Source organism: Grampus griseus (genome assembly GCF_964374135.1).
Source record: "Grampus griseus genome assembly, chromosome: 18".
Taxonomy (NCBI): Eukaryota; Metazoa; Chordata; class Mammalia; order Artiodactyla; family Delphinidae; genus Grampus; species Grampus griseus.
The window spans coordinates 70,645,827-70,669,539 of record NC_139012.1 but is presented as its reverse complement, the minus strand read 5'-3'; the positions used below and the strand labels follow the sequence as shown (position 1 = coordinate 70,669,539).

Sequence of the window (23,713 nt, the reverse complement as noted above, 5' to 3'; positions counted from 1 at the left end):
ATGGCTCATCTTAACAGCAGTTACTCCCCATTGACAGGTGTGTTGGTAATGTTTACAGAGCAGAAATTTTTACTTTTATCCCAATAAATGCTTTTAAGAATACAAAAAAGTGTGAAATATGAAAATAACCAAGTGTTTGACCTTGGATAGGACTGCATACCAAGTGCCTGCATTTTTATAGCTCATCACTGTCACAGACTTTTGCCTGTACGGAGAACTTTCCCACTCTCACCATCCACCTAAGGTGGAGGTTGCTGACTTCTGTCCTGATCAGTTCATGAAATACTTAGTTTGGCAGATTTTTTTTTTTTCCTTCAGAAAGGAAAATACCGGAAGTATTTTATTTTGTAACAAAATCTTGAGTCACTTTGGAGTGTCAGCAAAATACTCAAACAACTGATTCTATCCAATAAAAAAGGAGAAATTCCAACATTGTAACTTTTCTCCCACAGACTACTCATGCCAGATTTGGAGGTCATGGGCAATGCTCAGGTTACAGTGTTAATTTTAGGTACCTCATTTGTGGAGGTAAAAATCTGGAGATCATTGGAATAAAGTCCATGGCCAAATCTAACCATCAATGTTGGTCCATTATCATCATCATCATCCTACCATTCTTTCTCTTTCTCATCTTATATTTGACATTTGTCAATCATGATAAATCTAAGGGTACCAATTTTCTTATTGCAAGTTGAAAAGAGAAACAATTCCTCTTCTGGTGAAAAAAAGTGAATTCCAGAGTGAATTCTAGACAGTTCCTGAATGTAGACTGTCTCATTCTGCTAGAGAAGGAGTTAATGTGTAGTCATGAGGAACACAGACATGGAAGCCCAGTTGCTCTGGCTTTAAGTCGTGGCTCTGCTACTCACTAGCTGTAGACTGTGGGCAAATCACTTAACCTCCTCTGGGACTCTGTTTCCTCATCTGTAAAATGGGGATGATGATAATTATAATACCTCCCCTATGGTGTTGTGAATATTAAATGAATAGTACATGTACAGTGTTTTGAACAGTAGCTGGCACATAGTAAGCTCTATAAAAGTATTTGTTCTTATTCTTATTACATCCATTAAATGCATATGGCTTAAACACAATATGACAAGCCCATCCCACTTATGAGATATCTTTACTTCTTAGTCATTTATAGACTCTTCACATTTAAATTGGATAGTATTTTGAGTGCACATTACAGTAGAAAATCTATCTCATGAAGAAGCATGCTGACTCTTCTACTTTATAATCTTGTAAAAGTCACTTAACCTTTTTGGGTCTCTCATAATCAGTGCATTGCTGGTGGGGGTGGGGGAATAGCAGCTGCTTAGACCAAAACTGTAAGACCCTCCTCCTTGTCTAAAAGGCTATGGTTTTTTGAAAGCTTTTATCAGAGACCTTAGACTTCACAGCACATTCAGAATTTAAGTGAGAGAAGTAGAAGGTTTTTTGTTTGTTTGTTTTTTAATATAAAACTGAGCTTCTAGGTGAATAGATGAGATTCACCAGTGAGTAAAGGTTAATTTTGTTGATTCTTTCCATGCTACATGAATTTTACGTCATCAGGAACAGAAGTCTATACTGTCTAGTGTACTACATATGCTCAGTTTACCCCTAAAGATTCACTCTCCACTTTTTTGTAAACTGCTTTGTGCCCCAGGATCAGCTGTGGATGGCATTCAAGGGGATCCATGCTCTCTGCTTCCTTTTGTGTTTGGCCAATGGGAAGCCCTGGCTGGAGGTGGAGGGTGGGAGGAGTGTGAGATCAGGGCATTTACTCTTCTGGTTGTCTCCAGGGGAGGCGGCCATCACCAGCTGTGTCCTCCACTCCTAGGGCCTGCTCTGAGATCCTCTCTCCTTCCGGGTTCTGGCACCCTCTCCCTCCATTTATGGCTTTGGGCCTAGGGTAGTGACAGCTCTGCTGCTACAAGCTCTGGGCTCCTGGACTGTTCCTCGTGGTTTCCTATGCCCTGCTCACATCTTTGCAATGAACACTTTTAGGAATAAATCCCCCTCAGATTGTCTTGAGTATGCTTACTGCTGGGATCCTGACTAATTCACTATACGACTATCCAGGAAGCAGATGCTTTGGTTATAATTTTAGGTATCAGTAAGATAAAGGTGAGTATGTTTATTAACTGTCAAAACATCAATGGAAGTAAGTATGATGCTGGCAATAGAAGCACCTTACTTAAAACCCTGAAAAATAACATCTGATCCATGTTACATCTTAAGCATTTTCAGGTTAAGTAAACAGAACTCAAGAAAAGTCTCAAGATAAATTAGTTTTGTGATTTCTAGGAAATTTATCAACAATTCATTTATTGTACTTTCAAGAAAACAGAGAGTGAAGAAAAAACACGGAAAGGGATAAGGAAGGAAGTGCAGAAAAGCTGATGTTGGCAGAACACTGGAAGGAAAAGGCAGAGCTGGGATCCGCGGTAGAGGTGAGAAGCAGAAAGAGCAAAACAAGAAGTAAAGAAGGGAGAAGCAGGGAGGGGCCCAAGGTGAGGCAGGCTCAGGAAGCAAGCCTCATTTCTAAATTGGCATCAGGATAAGCCCTGGGCATTGCAAAGGTGGAGGCAAGGAGGAAAAATGGTTGAGAAAGATTTGGAAGTCAAAACACACCACAGGACATATTTTGAATTTATTCTCTTTATAAAGAGAGAAGAAAAGCCCAACTTACCCTCATATAACTGAGCGTACTGCGGAAACCCGGCAGCGCGGAGCCAGTCACATGCTTCCTTCGCCTCAATTTCTGAAAAATACAACAAAGGGAAATGTGTGAGTCCAACGGCCACCCACTGGTCTCTACCTCCGCAATGAATGAGGAACTGGTGAGCACTGTGCATGTTATTACAAAGCAAAATTGTTCTCATGTAAGTCTGTGTAAGTAGCCTACCCAGAAATGGGTATAAAGTGAACAGGTATCACAAAGGTACTTGTTACGTGTCTGCTAAGCTTCTCTTCAATGCTGATCCATAAGTATTTGGATAATAGCAAAACCACAGACTACAGAACACAAAGGCTGGGTTTCAGGGAGGGAAAAATGTCTTATTTATACACTAGGGAAACAGGGGACTAAGGAGAAGGTGGAAAAACTTCCTTATGATTTTTTTTTAATAAATTGTTTTAAACTTTCAAAGATAAAGCTAAGACTATTTATTCTACATTCCTTTATTCTTTTACTCTGGGGATAATGAAAGAACGAATACAACTGGGCAGTTGGTGAAAATGTATTTTCTCATAAAGAAAGGTATTAACAAAAATCCAGTGTGTTACTATTTCTTTAATTTTACTAATGGCTTTAATTCCAAATGCCTTGTAATAAGATGTGCATTCATCAAGCACATTCTAATGATTTTCAAGCTGCTGAGTGCTGCATGGAACAGTAAAGCTGGTTACCTGGAACTGAGACATGTGTTTGATGGCGCTGCTAGAATCTCTGAGGGCCAGCCCCAAGAGGTTGATATGGCCTTTGGGTGACCGATTTTGGTGTGGACATACCAAGAGTGCACAGGACCACCTGCCTGGAGAACTTGGGAGGGAGATGGGGAGAGTCTACAGTATGTGAACCTGGTCACTTTTCGACCTCGTGAATCCTGGATCACTTCCCAACCGCAACTCTGTTAGATAAATATGAATGCAGGGGAAAAGAAGTTCATCTGTCAAAAGTCCAGTTTCTCCAAACAAAATTAAACAGCCGATTAGAACAGGTCTCTACCCAGGCCTCTTCCTCTGCTGTTGGGAGGGAGCCCGGTCAGGTCATTGTATTTCCATTTACTCTGACGTTCGTTTTCCCCTGTAGCCAAAGTTGGAGAGTACCAGGTGTTCTTGGGATCACTTCATAAAAACGATCCACGCTAGCATCAGCAGTGGGCCAGAGACTGCAACCTACTTTGAAAGCTCAGTGTCCTTGCAGCATAATGTTCAATGTGACAGAGCTATCTGGTCTATGTTAGGAAAACAGACCAAAGGCCAGAACATCCACAGGCTCCAAAGGGAAGAGCAAAAGCCTAAAGCCCCGTCCCACTGATCTGGTTGGATATGGGTTGAGATATGTTATTAAATCCAGGGAAACAGGGCCTGTGGTGGCCCCTGTCCCAGAGTCCCTGCTTCTTTTGGCATCCCCTAATCGATTGTCATTCCAGAGACTGATGATTTCTAAATCTTGGGTTTTTTCTCTGACATGAGGGGTTTTTTTACATAGTTACTACCAGCACAGACCTAATAGGTCTCATTCCTGCCTTGTACACATCATTCAGAAATATCTGGGGCACGAAGCTGGAAATAAAAGCATTTCTATGAGGAGGGGTGAGACCCACAAGTGCAGTTCAAAATGAATTGGCTGGATTGTACTGTATTGGCTAACTTGGGTTTTCCCTTTGGAAGGTACAAAGCGCAATTATTGTACGTCTCTGAAGTTTTATTTAGTACTCATTTGAGAGTCCTTATGTGAAGGCTTCCACTTTGATAACTGCACAAGTACTTCAGGGGAAGTAGGAAATGCACATTCTGACTGTAACATGGAGAAGATGTGAGTCACTCCCGAGTCAAAGAGAGGCTGTTGCCTTCTAAAATTTCAAGCTTCAGATTTGCTTTCTTCTTCAACATACTACAGGGGCTGTGATGAGAAAATACCTAATTTCTAGGCATGCTCTAAACAGTTATGAGTCAGCAAGTCTTAGAGAGAAGCACAGAATTCTGTTATGTGAACTACATGAATAGTAGGCCTTTTTCTATTTTATTACTGCTTTTACTATTATTGAAATGTACTGTTAAGCAGGAGAGCCCCAGAGAGACAGACCAAGAAGAACAAATGGGGGCGACTTGGAAGGCAGGAGCTCTGCCACACAGCAAGCTCAAAGGGGAGCAGGAAGTAACTTGTAAAGGAGCGTACACTCCACCAGATGCTGTGGTAAGAAGGACAGAGAGCTGGGGTAGAGGTGGGCAGCAGGGGTCCTCATGGAAAGACTCTCTTTGAAACTAAGACTCTGGCTGGGCAGTGGAAGAGGGCTCAGGCTAGCCTGGGAGATTTTATTTAAAAAGCTCCCTAGATAACTTCGTTTTGTTTTTTCATAAGAGTAACCTAGATAATGAACTGAAACTCTACCCATACATAAACATAAATAGTCAAATCTTAACCAGAACCCAGGTAAATCAAACTCTCAAATAAGCTGATTTTTTAAAATGGGTTGGCATTTTGTTTTTAAGTCTCCCAGGCAAAAGACAACAAAAGCTGCAATTAGTAGGGGCTTCCCTGGTGACTCAGTGGTTGAGAATCTGCCTGCCGATGCAGGGAACACGGGTTCGTGCCCCGGTCCAGGAAGATCCCACATGCCGCGGAGCGGCCAGGCCCGTGAGCCATGGCCGCTGAGCCTGCGCGTCCAGAGCCTGTGCTCCACAACAGTGAGAGGCCACAACAGTGAGAGGCCCGCGTACCGCAAACAAACAACAAAAAAAGCTGCAATTAATAAATAATAAATGAGAAGAAGCCACATCCCAGCCATGGTGGATGGCTCCTCCCCACCACACCCAACTTGCTGTTCTGTTTCTGAAATGTCTCCCAAACACATTCCCCCTACTCTTAAGGGCAAAACCACCTAGTGACAAAGCAAACAAACAAAACAATGGAGCACAATTAACCACTATCAACTGTGACTGCCCACCAAGCTGAGTTGGAGATAAAAAGAGCCTTACGATTCCTACCTATTCCCCACAGCCCCTACTAACACCTGTCAGCCAAATGCTAATGTGTTCCCCCTGGCCTATTACCCATGCAACAGCCAAAATGCCTGGAGGAGTAAGAAGGAATCATTACTGCCAGTGTCATGTTTCACAAGGCCTACATAATGAGAGCTAAATGACATTTGAGGAGAGTGTGAAAATCTCGTTTCCACTGAGCTCTTGCTTAGCCAGCACAAAATTATGTAAAAGCTTTAAGGGCCATTCAAATCACATTATGACAGTTTTATTTGTTCCCCATTTCCAACCCACACCTGGCCCTGTGGCATCTCCAGGGCTAAAAGGCAAAGCACCAACCTTCTGCAAGTCTCCTGCAGCAAATGTAAGTGTGGGGAGAAACCAGAGAATGCCCTTAACAGACTGGCCTACTGATCTCGACCATGGTTACCACATTGTAACTGGAGAAAATTCAGTCTGTTTGGCTCCGGATATGATAGGATTTCAATAGAATTTTTGTAATTATTATATATAAAAATCATTTCCATTTTACTCTAGAGTGAGCATCCGTTTTTGCTTGCCCAACATCCTTCCCCCCTCGCTCGGATACCAGAGCCTCTTCTACAAGATTTAGGTGGGCCCGACACTCCTGGTCCCCTCCAACCACATTCCTTGGCCCTCTCACCACCACCCACATGGATGACCTGCTCCTTAAGAGAACCCATTCCCCTAAGTCCAAGGAAACCAAGGAGTTTTGGGATATTAAGTCAACAGTTGTTTGGGGGCTGAAATCAACTGGTTGAAAAGGGAGATATTCAGTTTTTCAATTGGTCGCTTGACCTGCACAAAAGCCAAGCAAACCTTTTCAATGGATAAATAAAGAAGATGGTTTGGCGCTTGGCATGCTCTTCCATCACATATCTGTGATTCTACTTGGGGGAAGTCACTCACTTTGCCTCAGTTGCCTTTCCTACATGCTTAGACCATGATCGGACCTCTGTCCAGAGACAGACACAGCTGAGGGAGGCTGTCTCATTGGGTGCCCGAGTTGCTGCACATCAAAGGGCATGAGAACGAAGTCACTGTGGAAATTACCATAGCCTGTGACACTGGTTTTAGAAAGTGTTATTGCATTTCTTAATTACATGTGCTCAGTGTTAAAAATTTATAAAAATACAGAAAGGCACAATGAAAGAAAAAAGTCAACTCTTGTCCCATTAGTTAACATAATTCAATATATGTTATTTGTCCAACTGGTAGTGATGGTAATATCTTTGGTTGACTACCTTCTGCATATAACAAAATACATTGTGAATATTTTCCCATATCATGGTATTGTTGGTAAAAATGGAAAATTTACTTTATTTTGAGAATGATGCTTATTTTTTAAATACCTAATTTTTGAATACTGCCAATTGAGCTGACAACATCCAGGTAGCCAAGAGGAAACAGTTCAGTAGGCCTTCATCAACACAGTCTGATTGTGGAGAAGGCTGGAAGTCTATGTGAGTTAAAAGAGATTTACAAGCTGTTTCTTTTTCTTTTTTTTGCAGTATGCGGGCCTCTCACTGTTGTGGCCTCTCCCGTTGCGGAGCACAGGCTCCGGACGCGCAGGCTCAGCGGCCATGGCTCACGGGCCCAGCCGCTCCGCGGCATGTGGGATCTTCCCGGACCGGGGCATGAACCCGCGTCCCCTGCATTGGCAGGCGGACTCTCAGCCACTGCGCCACCAGGGAAGCCCTACAAGCTGTTTCTTTAAGGAAATATCACCGATGTTTGTACAGTCAGGTGGACAAGGCTCCGGAGGGCCTCAGTCAAGTAAGGAGTTGTATTGAGCGCAGCAAATTTACTGCCCAGGTTTGCAGGCCTCCTTTCTTGTTACTCTCTCATTGAATTTTTAAACTGGTGCTTCTAAAGTGCTCGGAACAGTGTGTTCTCCTACCTAAGCATTTAAATACATTTTTTTTTTTTTAATTTACGTTATTCTCGGCATAGCAAATACTTTTCCCATAGCTAACCCAAAGGGATACTCTTCTTTCTAAATACCCAAAGGTATTTCTAAGGGACACTCTTCTTCTAAACCAAAAATTCAAATTAGGGCCGAATTGAGTATTATTATCATCAGAAAATTAGCTGGCTAGAAGGAACCCGGTTTACTGTGGAAAGTTTAAGGCACATGTATTTATGTTCTTCTTACAAATCTCCTGGAATTTTGATGGATAAACTGGCTCCAATTTAAGTAGGTCTTAAACATTCTTAACGTTCATTAAAAGTACTCAAGAGGAGTTGGGAAAAAAAGACAACATGGATCTCCATGTGATTTAGAAAAGTGGGCTTGAGAACAGTGTTTTGTTTTTTTCATTTAAACTGGCTGACATGGTGGGCACCCTGCTTCTGAAAGATTATGGGTGACTCAACCACCACAAGATGTCTGCGGTTGACACAATTATCACCATTAAAGCATATCCAAGGTGTTAACATTTCAACAGGCTCAGGTTGTCGGCTTAGGATGGTTTGCACAGCTGAGTTAGCTTTAGTATTCACGAACTTCTTCAGACAAATGACTCCTTTGTTTTCAGATGAAATTTCTCAAGTGAAGTCCCTATTTATTGAAGCTGTGTTTATTCCATAGGCTGTATTTATTCCACAGGCTAGGCCAAATTTGCCAAAACCAGTGCCAGCGTATCCATTCTGTCCATATGTGGACGAGAAGGATGCAAGCATTAATATTAGGTAGGACCATGCACTACCACCATCAATCATCCTTCTCCTGGGAGGGCTTTAGAACCCTCATCACAGGTTCAGGAGGGAACACCAAGTTTTGTAGTAACAATAGGCTTTGATTTAGATCCCATGTCATGGCAACAGGATACATCTTTTTGCATTCTTTGAATTATATAATATATTTATTGCAATGTGTAAAAGGCCTGAATAAGTCTTAAATGTATACCAAGTATAATATTTTCTAATGTGCATAGCATTTTATTTCCATGATATTCTAAGTTACTAATAGAATTAAAATACAGGTTATTTTAGAAATTTAAGATTATTAATCTCTGAACATTCAGATCAGTGAACCAAGTGATAAACAGCCATTTTATCTCCCCATAACTTAAGGCAACCTTTTTCTGATGTGTAGAAAAATATCTTGCACTCAGCTAATATATAACTATAGAAGAAAGAAATAGGAAGATGTATATATCCTCAGGACACCTAATTGTACTCAGTTAAGATGGAGAATCATGGCTGGGTTTATGTGTACTATTTTCCTGAAAGCAAGAGTAACAGACATGCTGAGACATACTATTCCATCACCAATTCTTAACACTAGCCTTATTTCTCAGGTTGTGAAGTATCTTCTGCAAGCTGGATTCATAGCAAATCTAGCCACTTAAAAGTAATTTCTATTAGAGTGAAAAAAAATCAAGCAAATTCTATACCTAAATAGAAGGTCTATTCTTAGTCACTCAAGGGTTGTTTTTAATCTCTCTTTTTCAGCCTTTTTGGGGAAAACATATAATATATATAATTTATTAGTTTACTATTAAATTTTTAATATGATTATAAATTAAATTATATATTTAATATATTTAACATAAATTATACATAAATTTTACACAACCATAAATTTAAAATTCTAAATAAAATTATATATTTTATATAATTATAAATTTATAATGAAAACACACACACACTGTAATAGGTTCCTAATGAGTCCCTGCTCTTTCCAGCTGCCAGGGAACTTGCAGTTCTCATCCAACTGGGAAGCATGTACTTTCCCATCCCACTGATGTCCGGCTTGGCCATAATGACCCACTCTGGCTAACAAAACGTGGGCAGAAGTAATGAATGCGAGTGTCAAGCAAAACTCTTCAAAAGCCATCACCTAGTTCTGCCAGCTCTCCTACCCTTCCCTTGACCATGAAGCTGGTATGTCTCAGAGGCTATTCTTCAGCCTGGGTCCTGGAATGACGACACAGGGAACAAAGCCACAGCAGAGCAGCTGCTGACACGTTATGTGAGCAAGCAATAAACTTGTGTTGCTTTATGCCACTACAATTTGGGGGACAACATGTGACAGTGGCATAATCTAGCTTAAGCTAGTTTAGCACAGCTGCCAGCTGTGCCTTTTATAGGTGAAGCATAGGGATGCACTACAAACTTTTATTTCAACTTGAGGCTGTTCCTGGATATCCGTTAGTGTGTCAGAAAGGAACACAGTCAGTCTCCATAATAATTTCTGCCTGGAATTCTGCTTCTCTGCCTACAGTGCCTGGTCTGTATGAAATGTCAAAATGTAAACAATTCTTTCACGCCCATCTGTCACATGGATCCACACATGAGTGTGTGTGCACACACATTACAAACACACACTTTTTCTCTCACCTACACATACACACTTACATCACAGAAAATCGAAAGTTCAGTTGCAACTGAAGAAGGAACAGAAATACTATTCTCCATGCCCATATTCCTAATAGTATGAAAACAAGAACAAAGATCACAAACCTCTCCCCCACACCCCCGCAATCAATCTCAAAGAAAAGGAAAGCAGAAAATATATGTTCTACTAGCCAAATAGTTTCTGAACAGATTGTTTTACTCCAGTTTTCCATGAGGCAGGGTAGCTCTTTATTCTTTCCTTTCATTTGGTACATATTGTTCCCATCAGGCACTTGCGGTATCTCTCAGGGAGGCTGCATGCATACACAAGCACATGAACATCCCCAGCCTTGCGAGGTTGTGGAGCCACTGCCTACCACTAAATCCCGCGAGATTCTTGGGGATGGAGTCAGTTATGCAACTGAAATGCAAGGTAGGGGAACACAGAACTGATTCAGACAATTAGAAAGAGGGTTGCAATTTGCCACCCTTGGCCAAGGTACCTCCATAGTGACCCACCAAGATAACAGAATCTTGAGGAACCTTTCTTGGGACAAGGGTATGAAGATTCTGGAGATGGCTTCTCTCTCTCACTTGGCTTCTTTGGCTTCTATTGGAAAGGTGAGGAAAAAGAGTCCATGGCAACTAACTTGATGCTGGCTCTCAGGAGCAGAAGCTCTAACTTCCACAAGGTCAGCCAAATGGCCAGAATCAGAAGGGTCCCTGTCTATTCACTGTGTCATGCCCATGACTTTTTGTCCAGGGAAGAGCAACTGCTTTGGACAAGTCCTACCACCACTAAGAAGTCAGGTATCTTGGCTTTGGACAGGTATTCTTCTATCCTATATTGCTTTAAGACTTACTCTTTAAATGTTAAAAGAAAAATTATTCATGTCTTTAGGGAATAAAACCCCTTCTATATCTATTTTCAGACATAACTGGATGTCTATACTTATAAAGGCTTATCTGCTATTCCAGCTGCTTAGCCCAACTCTTTTATAATTGTGGGTACTGCAATTACACCAGAAGTTTTCATGATATCAGGGAAAATTGTTCCACGCAGGCATCAGAAGGAGCACAGATCTGTCTGGATAAAATAACTACAAGAATCCTACAGACCCTATTCATGTCTTTCACTCCCCGTAGGGCTGGCACGGCAAGATACAACATCACCAAAGCTTCTGACTCCCAACTCAAGGCTTTGTGCATTTAATTTTTAGCAACTCTAATACCTGGATCAGTCAAAACTCATGTTTGCTTAATTTAATCCCAAGATAAGATGTGCACAACTCAAGTGTAATTTTACTATCTGACTGTACATAAAAACGATGGTGTATGTGTGTGTGTATTATTTTAAAATATTTACTGGGATAAATTTGTTTTGTTTTGTTTTGTTTTTGCGGTATGCGGGCCTCTCACTGTTGTGGCCTCTCCCGTTGCAGAGCACAGGCTCCAGACGCACAGGCTCAGCAGCCATGGCTCACGGGCGCAGCCGCTCCGCAGCATGTGGGATCTTCCCGGACAGGGGCACGAACCCGTGTCCCCAGCATTGGCAGGCGGACTCTCACCCACTGCGCCACCAGGGAAGCCCTGGGATAAAATATTTAATGATAATTTTTCAATGTGTCTTTGCCAGTTTTCTGGAATGCTTTCTACTTTTATGCAGTGGCATTGGTTCTGTGAATAATTTTCTAAAGATACATCACTTATCCCAGAAAATCAGGGCAGATTCAAGAAATTAAGTTTTTATTAGGTCTTCAGCTACGGATTCATTTTTCTCCATGTTCTTCAAGGCCAAAGAGACCATTGAGCTTAGAGGTTCGCTCTCTAAATATTGGGATTTCTATTTTGCAAATCATTAATGGACACTGACATTATATATCCCTTACAGAGAGCGATTTAAAATGAATACAGGTAGTTGAAATAGCTTTATCTGATTTAAGGTGGGGGGAGATTAAACTCCCAACTGAAGAGATGGAAAACAACCTGTATGCTGGAACACCCCTTTTTCATCAAACACAGTGATACATTATTGATTTGTGTCACACTATTATCTACCACGTGGCCTACTGATATTAAGTCAACTAAACACCCCATAAATATATCATGAATGCAATCAAATTGGTTTTTAAAAGTTATATAAACTATAAAAAAGTTTTAAAACATGATAAAAGTTTTTAAATCTTCTAATAGTTCAATTTGTAGATAGTAGATAACTTCTAATTTTAAAGAATTCTTTGGGCCTCAGTAATTATTGTTATAAAATCTTAATTGGATCTCTCCAGATTTTAAGAACATAGTAGGAAATGGCAGAACTATGTGTCATGTAAACACATGACTACTTCTAAATGGGGGTCTAGGCAACTCTAACTCTTGTACAATATAAATGTAATTTAATTACCTGACTAGCTTTGAGCATATAACAATTTTAATTAGTGATGGTCTTGACTAATACGTTTGCCCAAATACTCACTGAATTCAGGTATAAAAGGATTATTTCCCTTAAGAACAGAGTTGAATAAGAGATAAAAGTGACTTAAAATTTCCTCTTAAATGAAATCAAACAGAAGAGAATCAAAATCTAAACCTAAGATTTGAAACACCTGAAAGAAAGAAAGAAGGAAAAAAGAAAGAAAAATCACTTTCATTCTATCATCTGGAGATCGAGTCACATTTTGTTGGCATGTATGTAATCTCTCATTCTTTTATTAGGAAGATGTGTACATGTGTCGAAGCCAAGTATACTACCTATTTTATATAATCTTTAAATAAAACTGCAATCTGCTTTTTCACTTGACAATGCATTCTGAACCTCTTTCCATGCCAACAGATGTCCTTCTCAAACATTCTACTTGGCTGAATAACATTCCCACTGCTATTATTTTAAAAAGTCCCTTCTTTTATCAGTTTAGGCTTCCACAATCATACGTTAAAAATAATAAATCCAGTTCTCTGGAGGCTTCCATTCTAAATAAAGAATTTTGCCAGAATGTGCATATCCTGGTAAACGTACTTCTGGGTTGATACTTCTCATATTATTTTACATTCTGGATTAAGATGTATCTCATATGGTTTTGATTTATATTCTCAGCAGACTTCAAAAAAGGAAATTCCAAGTGGAAGTTTATTCATACACCAGAACTATGTTTAAATGATGCTACAGGGATATCTTAAACTAACACAAGTCAGGAAGTTCAAAGTTGAGGTTAGATCTTGGACCATGTTCCCACCTCTTCCTTCTTGGTATTTTGAAAGTGGAGATTTTATGTAACAGCTGTTCTGCTTGTCTTTGACCTCCTACATATGTATTTAGGTAATTTCCAAGATGAATTTCAAAACTTTATGTAATTAGCATTTTCTAAAGGGTGTTGCTGCAGTTTCAAGGTTACACTTAAAAAAAAAAAAAAAACAAATAAACTAGACCAAATAAAGAAAAACTCCCCAACTTGTTTTAATGACTAGATGAATATTTGGAGTCTACAAGACTCCTAAAACCTTTTAAATAATCAAGAGCAAAATGTGACCCAAATTCGAAAACTAGCAAATTCACCAAGAGTGAATCTCTTTAGAACAAAACAATTTTATTTTTGTGCAGGGTTAATGTTTTGCCTTAAAGGAGAGTTCAAAATGAAGATAACGTTCTGATTTCCTTTTGCTCTTAACTAATGGCATACCTATTACTTAAATAAAACAAGATTCTTCTCTTGTTGAATGCGCATACTTAGTTTTATGAATTAACTTTTTTAAAAGAGCCTGTCAATTTGTTTAGAAAACGTTCCTTTATCTGAAGGCATACCAGACTAACTGGATGTAAGAGGTAACATGGCTTACAGTGGTTAGAAGCACTGACTCCACCCCTCATTACCTCATGACCTTGGATAGATTAATTTCAGCATGCCTACAGGAGGGCCTAGGGGCCAAATACCCACCCTTCACAAAGATTCTTCTTACAAGAAGAATCCAACAGGAAATTCATTTTTTCATTCTATAGATTTCATTAGACTCTTTCTGTTAAATAATGTTGGATCGCAGGAAGCCATGCTTTGCACCATACAATGCTGTTCAACAAGGTGTAATGAGAATCATAAATGAAATGTGACACTTTGAAAATGGTAGTAAGAGCCTCCACCAGCTGCTACTTTCAGGATATGAACACCGGATTGGGGAAGGCAGTCTTGTGATTATAGTTTATGATGTGCTTACCGGTTAATAAGTAAAACATTAGCAATCATGTGCTTGGTATGTGAAGATCTCAAGGGCAAAGGTATGTTTAAACATACCAAACACATCAGAGGCCTGGGAAAGAAATCTGTATCAGACATGTAGCCTTCATTAAGGGAAATGCTGTCAGAAGATTATTTTTCCATGTTAAAAAAAAAAAAACAAAACTGAACAAATAAGTAAATCTTGAGCAAGGGATATGGGCTTCCTGTGGATTGAGGACGGGGAGAAGTTGAGGGTTAATGTGGAGCCCAAGGTCATTGGCCTCCAGAGATCACAAGTTTCCCAGATAGGCTTCCTCTCAAGGTCATTCCCACTATTCAAAACATCCCAGGTGTGTTTTCAGGGATCTGCTTTGTGAGGAGGCAACTGGCAACTATTCAATAGTTCCAATACCGTTCAGATACTTCAACCATTTACATCTAAAAGCAAAGGAATATTTTGCTCTTATGCTTAAAATGATTATAATGAATGTTTCATGACTGCTCACAATACACCCAATGGTGAAGAGAAAATTTAGAAAGCAGTCCTCTTTGAACCTTTTGTTTTTCCAAAACGAGGAACGGTGAGTACATATTCACACACACACACACACACACACACACACACACACACACACACACACACACACACACACATTTTAATTGAGATAAAGTCTGTCTTGTTTAGGCTAATGTATAAACTAAAGGTCCTTAACCCAGGGTTTTTAGAAAGAGCTTAGGCCTGGGAACTTCTTTGCATGAAAATATTATTATATAGGCACTTTATTTGCTGAGGCTACATAGCTTTCTTCAAATTCCGATTCACTTACTTTACCACTAAAGTTAACTCCCATTTAGCCCAAGACAGCAAAAGCTTCATGCACTTTGGACGCTTAGAAAAGGGCCAGCTTTTTCCTGCTTTGTTCCCTGTAGACAATCAATTTTTGATTTTGGAACTTGGTGAGATAAATAATTTCTTTCTCTCTGTCTCTCTCTCTCACACACACACACACACACACACACACACACACACACACACGTATACAGGTGCACATATATTCTGTAAACATATCACAGGTAAAACTGCAAGCATCCTTAAATAAATATGTGGATTTTTATATTCTCCTAAATTATAATATTGCAGGTACACATTACCAGATTGGAAAACAGACTATCTTTGCATGTCCAGTTCTTAGCCCAGAGCTTTGCAAATGAATGTTGACTAAAAGAGTGAAGGGCTATATTAAGAGGAAAATATTCAATATTTATAGTTTTAAATATTTACAGGCCAATAAACACCTAAAACATTTTTCAGATACATGAGTTCCCTCTGAAGTCACAGGGCTATTTTAAATATGGGAACATGTATTGTGAATGTACTTTGCAAACAGTAAAACCCTGTAAAAAATAAGGTTTTATATCCTTGGGCAGCACTGTCTTTGTAGATCTCAATGTTGCCTAGGTTTTCTGAAGGGCAGGGCATTTGACACAGTCCCAGCACGGACTGGGAGAGTCATTCCTACGGGCCCCGATCCCTTTCCCTTCCCTCTGCATGGAATCCTTGGGAATTCCTAGTCCAGAGACTACTGCAAGTTTTAGTCTTGGAAGAATAACAGCGTGAAAAGATTTTCCTGTTTTTTCACAAAGGAATCACTCTCCCTTTTTAAGATCAACAAACCTGATTGGGATATATTCATTCATACTTGAAAATAACCAGACATGAGCATAGAAAAAGAATATCATAAGACTTTCAAATGTTTTGACCAGTCTTTAGAAAGAAATGTACTACTAATAGTTGTGAGCATGTATATACACACTCATACTCAGAGACTGAAACAAAGTTTCACAAAACAATAATTACTCTTTATATATATGCAATGCCACCTGACATTTTCTGTCCTGTTCTCTTCTATTAAAAATTGCTGGGTATACCCATTAGCTGACTTCATTACCCTCAGTTTAAAGAACGCTGCCTCAGATGACACTCTGTTATATGAGAAGCATCTGGTTAAATCAATGAATAAACTGAGTCCAGTTCTAAGAGTCTGACAACTGGTCTTCCTAGACTCCTTCCCTCTCCTGAATTCCTCGTATTCTCACAAACTCAACCCCAAGACCTGCTTAGTTTCCCTCTTAAATGTATTTCTCCAACTTCTATCGGCCCACCTCCATTCTCTGCCTTAGTTTAGAGCATCATCGTGTCCTGAGACAATTGCAACAGACTCCTAACAGGTGTTCCTAACAGGTGTCCCTGCTTCAGTCCTTGCCTTCCTGACCTCTCTAAGACACAGGTATGATCATTCTCCTTAGGATTCCTTCATGCCGCCCTGTCACCCAAAGAACAAAGTACCAGCCCATTACCCTCGCCCACAGCGCCCTCTCTCATCTGGCCTCTGCCTACTTCCAGGGGCTCACGGCCCAGTTTGGGCCCAGGTACTGGAACAGCAGGGAGTTTGTCAGTCCCATGGTGCTGTTTCACGTTCCACGCTTGCCCTTGGGCTGTTTCTTCTCCTTGGTCTGTCCCATTCTTCCTATTTCTTTTTCTCCTGACTTACTCATTTGTCTTCTATCAAGATTCAGCTAAGACATCACTTCCTGAATCCCAGGTTAGCTCGTCTCTCTCTGGACTTTTGTACATTATAGTCCTTACGAGGTTAGACTGAAATGTTCTTGTTATAACGTCTGTCTCCCCATTAGACTACAAACGTTTCAAGGGCAGAGGTTGCCTGATTCACTTTTTGCACCTCTAGTGCCTGGCAGAGCACTTGAACCCAGTGCGTGTTCAGTGCAAGCTTCCTTAAATAAATATGCTGAATGTGGCAGAGCTGAGAAGCTCTGCTTCTGTTCCAGGTGTCCCTTGGGTACCCATCTTCACCAACATTGCCCTGCATTCATCCCAAATCAGAATGGACTGCCGCTCCTTTTATTTATTCCCAGCAAAGGACCTGCACATACTGCTGGTCAAAGGTCTTTGGCGAAGGTACCTCTGGCCCCTGAAAAAGCTCTCCTGCTTTCTTTCTTTTTTCCTGGTTTGACTGAAGGAGGCTGAGGGGCACATGCTGGGTTTTCATGCCTTCCGGTTCTATTTCATTTAAGTCTGCTGCTACTGTTGCTGGAGCTGAGGATGGGCTAAGTGCCAGCCCCAGACTTAATAACAAATCAATGACATGAAATCTCATGAAGCTTAGAGGTCTTCCAGATGTGGATTTGGAATAGTAATGGGAAGTCAGATTTGGTCCAGAGTCATTTCCAATCTAGACGACTCTGGGAGAAGGAGGGTAGTTCTGGTGATGAGCAAAAAGGGTTAGGTGCCCTCAGGAGCAGATCTGAGCCTAGTTCAGTCTGGACCACCTGAGATCTCCCTGCATATGCCTTGGAGGACACCCAGCTCCCCGAAGCTGCCCCATTCATTCCTCCAAGGGAATCATCCAGTCAGTCCACAATGGCACCCCTGGGGAAGTGGGTATGCTTTCAGTCAGAGTAGAATAATGCCTCTCTACACACTACAGTAGAGAAATGGAGTAGAGCAATTCCCTCTCTTTAAATGTAACTACACCCAGCCACGACTATTTTGGTTCTCAGGAGCAGAGGGAAAATGTGTGATATAGTGAGGTGACCTTCTTTTGGGCACTAGATTTAGTTGGGTCTGCCTAGAAGACCCTCCCCTTTATTCTTAGTTAAACCTTCTCTTTCCTGGAAAAGGTAGCTTGTTGGACACCTACTCCAGGAAGCCTTCCCTAAACCCTTCTAACACTTATGGTCTCTCCCCTTCCATGATCCCTGGCTACCTTGAATTGTTATTTGACCTATTATTATGGTCATCTCTTAGTAGACTTAAAGTCTGAGCACAGTGAACTTGTAAACAGTAGGGACTCAGTACAATTTGTGGTGGTTGTAGCTGTTATGGCTACCATAAATAACTAACAGAAAGACAAGCTCATACATGGGTATGGCTGGTGACTGATTATGATGGTGATGATTACTGGACCTTGCTCATCTCTAGACACAGGAAAGTAACCTGGGGGAAAGGATGAAATTCTTTAATGGATAAAGCAAAGGACGGAACAGATATGGGAAGGAAGACAGCAAGTTGAGATCAAACCTCCCCCCAGAGCGTAGCAGTGGAGAGCAGCATAGAGTATGGGATTACTGTAGGGGTCCCTGAACAAACCTCATTACATCTCAAAGTCTCCGTTTCCTCAGCCACAAAATGTGCATAATGTTATGGATATAATTCAGGTCAGCTGGAAGGATGTGAGAGAAACTCCAGAACAAGGAAGGGTATTTTGTGTACCGCTGCAATTCTGGTCCCTGGCACAAGGCTTTGGACTTTATTTTGTGTTTACAAAATGTTGGACAAAATGAATTACGTAAATTGACAAAGAGCAGGCACTTAAAAGTTGGAGCTTTTATTATCAACTGAAATGAGTACTTTTCACATTTCCCCACTGACGTACTCAAATGGCAGAAGACAATAAACAGATGTCCTCCATGAATTTATTTCACATTTCTACCTATATAGAGGACGAATAAAACATGCCCTCCCTTATTTTACTACAAAAAGCTTTCCCTCAAATTTTAAGAAAACCAGTGCTCCAAGATGTACCATCGTGGACATTCTGGGGGGATGAAGGGACTCAAATGTAAATTTAAAAGAGAAATTTCACTTTTAGAGAGATGATTTATCACTAGATTTATCTCATTTTTTAATAACAGCTTCCCTGAACACTAGAAAATGTGGGTTTTGGGCAAATGCCAACTCCATTCGAGACAGAATGACACTACTGGACCCAGGGGTTTGACTAGAACGAACTGAGAGACACGCAGGCAATGGACAGCTGACGGTTGGTTGAGCTTAGATCACAGGATGGAGGTAAAATCTCTGCTCAGCAACATAAGATGCTGGCTTGAAAACAAAGACATTCTTAAATATATTTCTATAAAATAGCAGAAGATCTCATGTTCTGAAGGCAAGTTGTGCATTTTATTAAGGAACGCAACCAACATCCCTCAAAGATAACTTGAGATAGAACCCAAATTTGATCACTCGCTCTGCTGCTTAATATCCTTCAGGACTCTTAAATGCTTCCAAAGTAAAATGCAAACTTCCAAGGACAGCATACGATTCTTGAGCTCAGCGTGGGTCCCCGGCGTGTCCTTCTGCATCTCAACTGGGCACGTGCCCTGGATGCCAGCAGTACTAACTCCCAGCTCCTTAAAACTGCAGCTTCCAGCCACTCTCGTCCTATCTTCCCTGTAGGTACTTTTCCTAAATCTAGAATGGCTTTCTCCCACTTGCTAATCCTTATTCTTCCTTCCCCCTCTATTTCTTTAATTCTCAGCTCTAGTTTTACCTTCTCTGCCAAGTCCTTCCTGACCACCGGCTTCCTGCCACACAGGTAGGCAAGGTTCTCCCCATCTCTCCTTGGCACCCTCTGTGTACCTCTGGCCCAGCACTTACCCTGGCACTGGAATTTTTGGTTTATTCTGCTTTTCTGTTTCCCTCCACAGGCACAGTCTTTGCATATCCTGTGCCAGCAAAGTGCCCAGCACCCCAAAGGGGCTTGATTAATGTTTGCGTTATGAACTGAGGAAGCTTCCAGCACAGAGGCTCAAGAAATTTAGAGCGAGGAGTAAATGATAGTCCTTTCTCATGCTTCCGGCCACAGACAGAGAGGAAGAAACTCACTGCTCCCCGGTGACCTGTGAAGCATCAGCAAAGATTCCAAACCTCCACACTTCCTTTCCCCACTGTTTTCATTCACATTAAAAAAGGAACACCATGGATTTGCATCACAGCCTCAAAGTACTGTGACAGGGAGACAGGATTGCGTTTGGAACAGGAAGAATCACACTCTTTCTTATGAATCAAACCCCTAAACAGAACAAAATTTAAGGTGGAGTATGTCCCACTTACTCACATTATCAACAGTCCTTTAGTATCGAACAGAACTCTCTACTCGTGAAGGAAAAGCACAAGAGTTACAATTCCAATGGTTAATCTTTTGCTTGAAACTTCCAAATCTTTTATTTGTCCTTAAAGAACATAAATACAGTTTAAAAACATTCCACAGTTGACAACAAGTAGCAAAGATGATGTTTCTAAAAGACTTCCTCCTTCTTGGTACAAAAAGTACCCTCATATATCCTGTAGGTACTAACAGATTCATGTTCATAACTGCTTTAAGTTCTATGCTTCTCCTCTCCTCTCTGTCAAGCGTGGTTTCTATTTAGAGTCTAAACAGTATATTGTTAATTACATATTCCATAATGTCACTTATTTTATAACACAATAATGGTATTAGCAAATTTGAAGTTAATAGTCCCCAAACAGCAAAACAAAAACAAAAACAAAAACAAATCCATACCTCTTAGGTTTACCGAATTCTAGGTTTTAAAATTCTCTTTGGCATAATGGTTTCTATTAGCAAAACCCAGACAGCACTAAATTACCAATAAATTCTGCCAGAAACATCCTATGAAACTCTGCTCCAAGGATTTACAATCATTCATTTTAGGCTTCATATTGATACCTCTTTGTTTCCAATCATGCTGTGAAAATAGAAGGGAAACAATTCACAGCAGTGCTTCCAGATGCTCATCTGGGAAAGTGGGGGAGTATCCCTAATGCTGATGTCACTGTCATTTCTAAAATTCCAGCCCTGGTCACTCTGCCATCTGGGCTACTTTTCTATCTGGAATTCTCTCTCCCAGCCTTCTCTCACTACCCACTCACCTGACCCCTGGGGGAATCATGAATCACTTCCTGTCCTTTAAACTTGTGGCTGAACTTCCCCTTCCGTAACAGCCTAAACTGGGGGGGGGGGGGGGGTTGGAGGCATGCAATGAGAAGGACTGGGAGGGAGAGGGCTGCCTGGAAGGCAGGCAGAGGGCAGAGGAGTCGCTCTCCATCCATATTAGACTGAGTTGCTGAGCACTGCCGACTCTTGTTTTTTTAGGAGATGAATGATCGTTATCAGAGTAATGACCTGAGTTGTGCATTTTTTACTGCTTGATTTACCTCCAAAATCCTGATTCCATTCTTCACCGTTCTACTGCTTACGTGCAACTTCAGAAAGGATGGAGGGTAAAAGAAGTAAAAAGCAAATTCATCAACCTCACATCTATGAAAAGTCTGATGGGGCAAATCTGAGACCAGCTTAAAAATAAGTGGTTGTATAGGCATCTATTTTATTGAGACCCACCTCCTTATTTGTCATTAATATTAATACATTGGACGTAGTATATGAGTCAGCTTTCTAGGTCAGTTTTTTATTAAAAGGATATTTTTACTATGATAAAGAGTTTTTAAATTAAGCATTTAAAAATAATATCACGGCAGAGATAAGCTAAGTATTTAACAAACACATGGGAGGACTATGATTCCCAGCCTCCCTTGGAGGTAGGCATGTGAAGGAGGTCTGGACAAAGGCACGTGGGTGGACCTGCCATGTGATCTACCTCCTCCTGTCCTTCTCCATCCACCAGTGGATGTGCCAGTGCCCAGGAGACATTGGAAGCTTCATGTTGAGTCAGGAGAGCCTCAGTTGGCCTATGTCTGGTGCAGAGTGTCCTCAATGTGAACAGGAAACATAATTTTAGTTGGTTGAGACTGTAACACTTTGAGGACAGGAACCGCTGCCTTATTTGACATTGAATCCCCCATGACTGGAAAAGAGTATCCCCCTTATGCCTGGAAAAGAGCAGGTATCTGGCCAGTGTCTATGGAATAATGAATGTTGAGTGAGTCATAAGAGTATACACATGAAAAATCAAAATGCACACAAAAAGTTAATTCTGAGAAAAGTTTCTGGGGATGCTTTGCTCCTATACACACATAATCAACTTCACTCTAAATATCACTCAAAAACTCTTTTGTCGGGCTTCCCTGGTGGCGCAGTGGTTGAGAGTCCGCCTGCCGATGCAGGGGACACAGGTTCGTGCCCCGGTCTGGGAAGATCCCACATGCCGCGGAGCGGCTGGGCCCGTGAGCCATGGCCACTGAGCCTGCGCGTCCGGAGCCTGTGCTCCGCAATGGGAGAGGCCACAACAGTGAGAGGCCCGCATACCGCAAAAAAAAGAAAAAAAAAAAAACCTCTTTTGTCTTTTATGTCCATTTTTGTTTTCATGGAAAGCATCCAACTTTCAATACGTACCACAAACTAAGTTAGATTGTGAAACAGTTTCTTTTGAAAAGGATTCAATTCTGACCCTTCTCCTCGACCTACCCCCACCCCCACCCCGAAAATAAACCCAATCTCAGTTGACTGAACATATTTATTTCACTGCTCATCAGTTTTAGAGAATCAAATGCATTTAAAAAGCAGTTTGGGGTTATCCAGACTTTAATGAGGGGATGCTGACTGTGGGAAGGTTTCCTGGCTTTATGTTCTCTCCATAAAGAAATTTCTTGCCCCCATCAGACTAATCCGTGAGTCCGTGAAAGTGACACATGGTAAGAGCCTTTGCCTTAATAACAAAACCCATAAATCCCTTACATATTTGTATTTATTTTCAGGCTAAACTTGATTTCTAGGTTCAAGACTATGAAGCGACATTTGGTGTTTCCTTTTTAGACTAATTGTGACTAGATACTAGGACAGATGCTTAGGGTCTGTCCAGGAGATGCCAATGATTCCACACCTTGTATTTATGTTTCTCTTTTGTCATTCAAAAATATTTCATTTCCTTTCTTTTTATTGTTTAAAAATTAACATCAGAAATAGCTTGATGCCTCACAGAAATCATAAGGAAGAGTTACAAATCAAGATTTTAAAAATTCCTTAGTATATTCACAAGAGGTGATAGCAGGTACATTTATAATTTGGTTGGAATCTCCAAAGTGACTTTAACTTTTAACACTAATATTTAAGGGCTAGATATAACTGATTTTTAGTTGTAAAAAAAGAAGCAAGGGAGGAGGGAGGGAGAAAAGAAGGAAGGGAGGAAGACAGAAAGGAAGGAACTCCAGCTATAAGCCATCCTTTCAAATTACCCAAACAAACACAGTCCTCTGGCTGGCACCTGGATGGCCAGTCTAGCACTAGTACTCCAGGACACTGGTATCTGATTACCTGGCTGCTGTATACAAGCCTCCTTCTAACAAGGACAGAACCTGTTGTTTGTCTTTCCTACTGTATATTGGTGCCCTTATTATGGATAGTGTCCAGTTCACAGCTATTTCTCAAGTCAGAAATGCTGACACCGTTCTCAATTTTATCTTTCTAAGTACAATTTTTCTGCTTGGCTCAATTCCTCTCCCATCTGTAGAATGGTTCTCTGCACCCTTTGCTCCCTGTTTTTGTCCTGTCTTCGGTATTCTGGATTTCGAGCAGGAGTTCAATGATGGTCATTGACTAAAATGACCACCTTAAGGCTCACCTCTTTTTCAACTTCAACCCACTGTAAATCACTTTAAATACTACTGCAAAAATGATGATGCCAAATCTAACTCT

General features: G+C 40.8%; 1 protein-coding gene across 5 annotated transcripts in view; it reads right to left on the bottom strand.

Moving 5' to 3' along the window:
* STARD13 (StAR related lipid transfer domain containing 13) overlaps nucleotides 1-23,713 on the bottom strand; it is a gene marked incomplete at its 5' end in the record, with an annotated part of 364,303 nt that overhangs the window by 64,736 nt on the left and 275,854 nt on the right. For all 5 annotated transcript variants that reach the window (XM_082675458.1, XM_082675457.1, XM_082675455.1 and 2 more), the window contains one exon: nucleotides 2,678-2,749. In XM_082675458.1, the coding sequence (XP_082531584.1) occupies nucleotides 2,678-2,749 (72 nt within the window). The remainder of the gene's footprint in view (nucleotides 1-2,677; nucleotides 2,750-23,713) is intronic.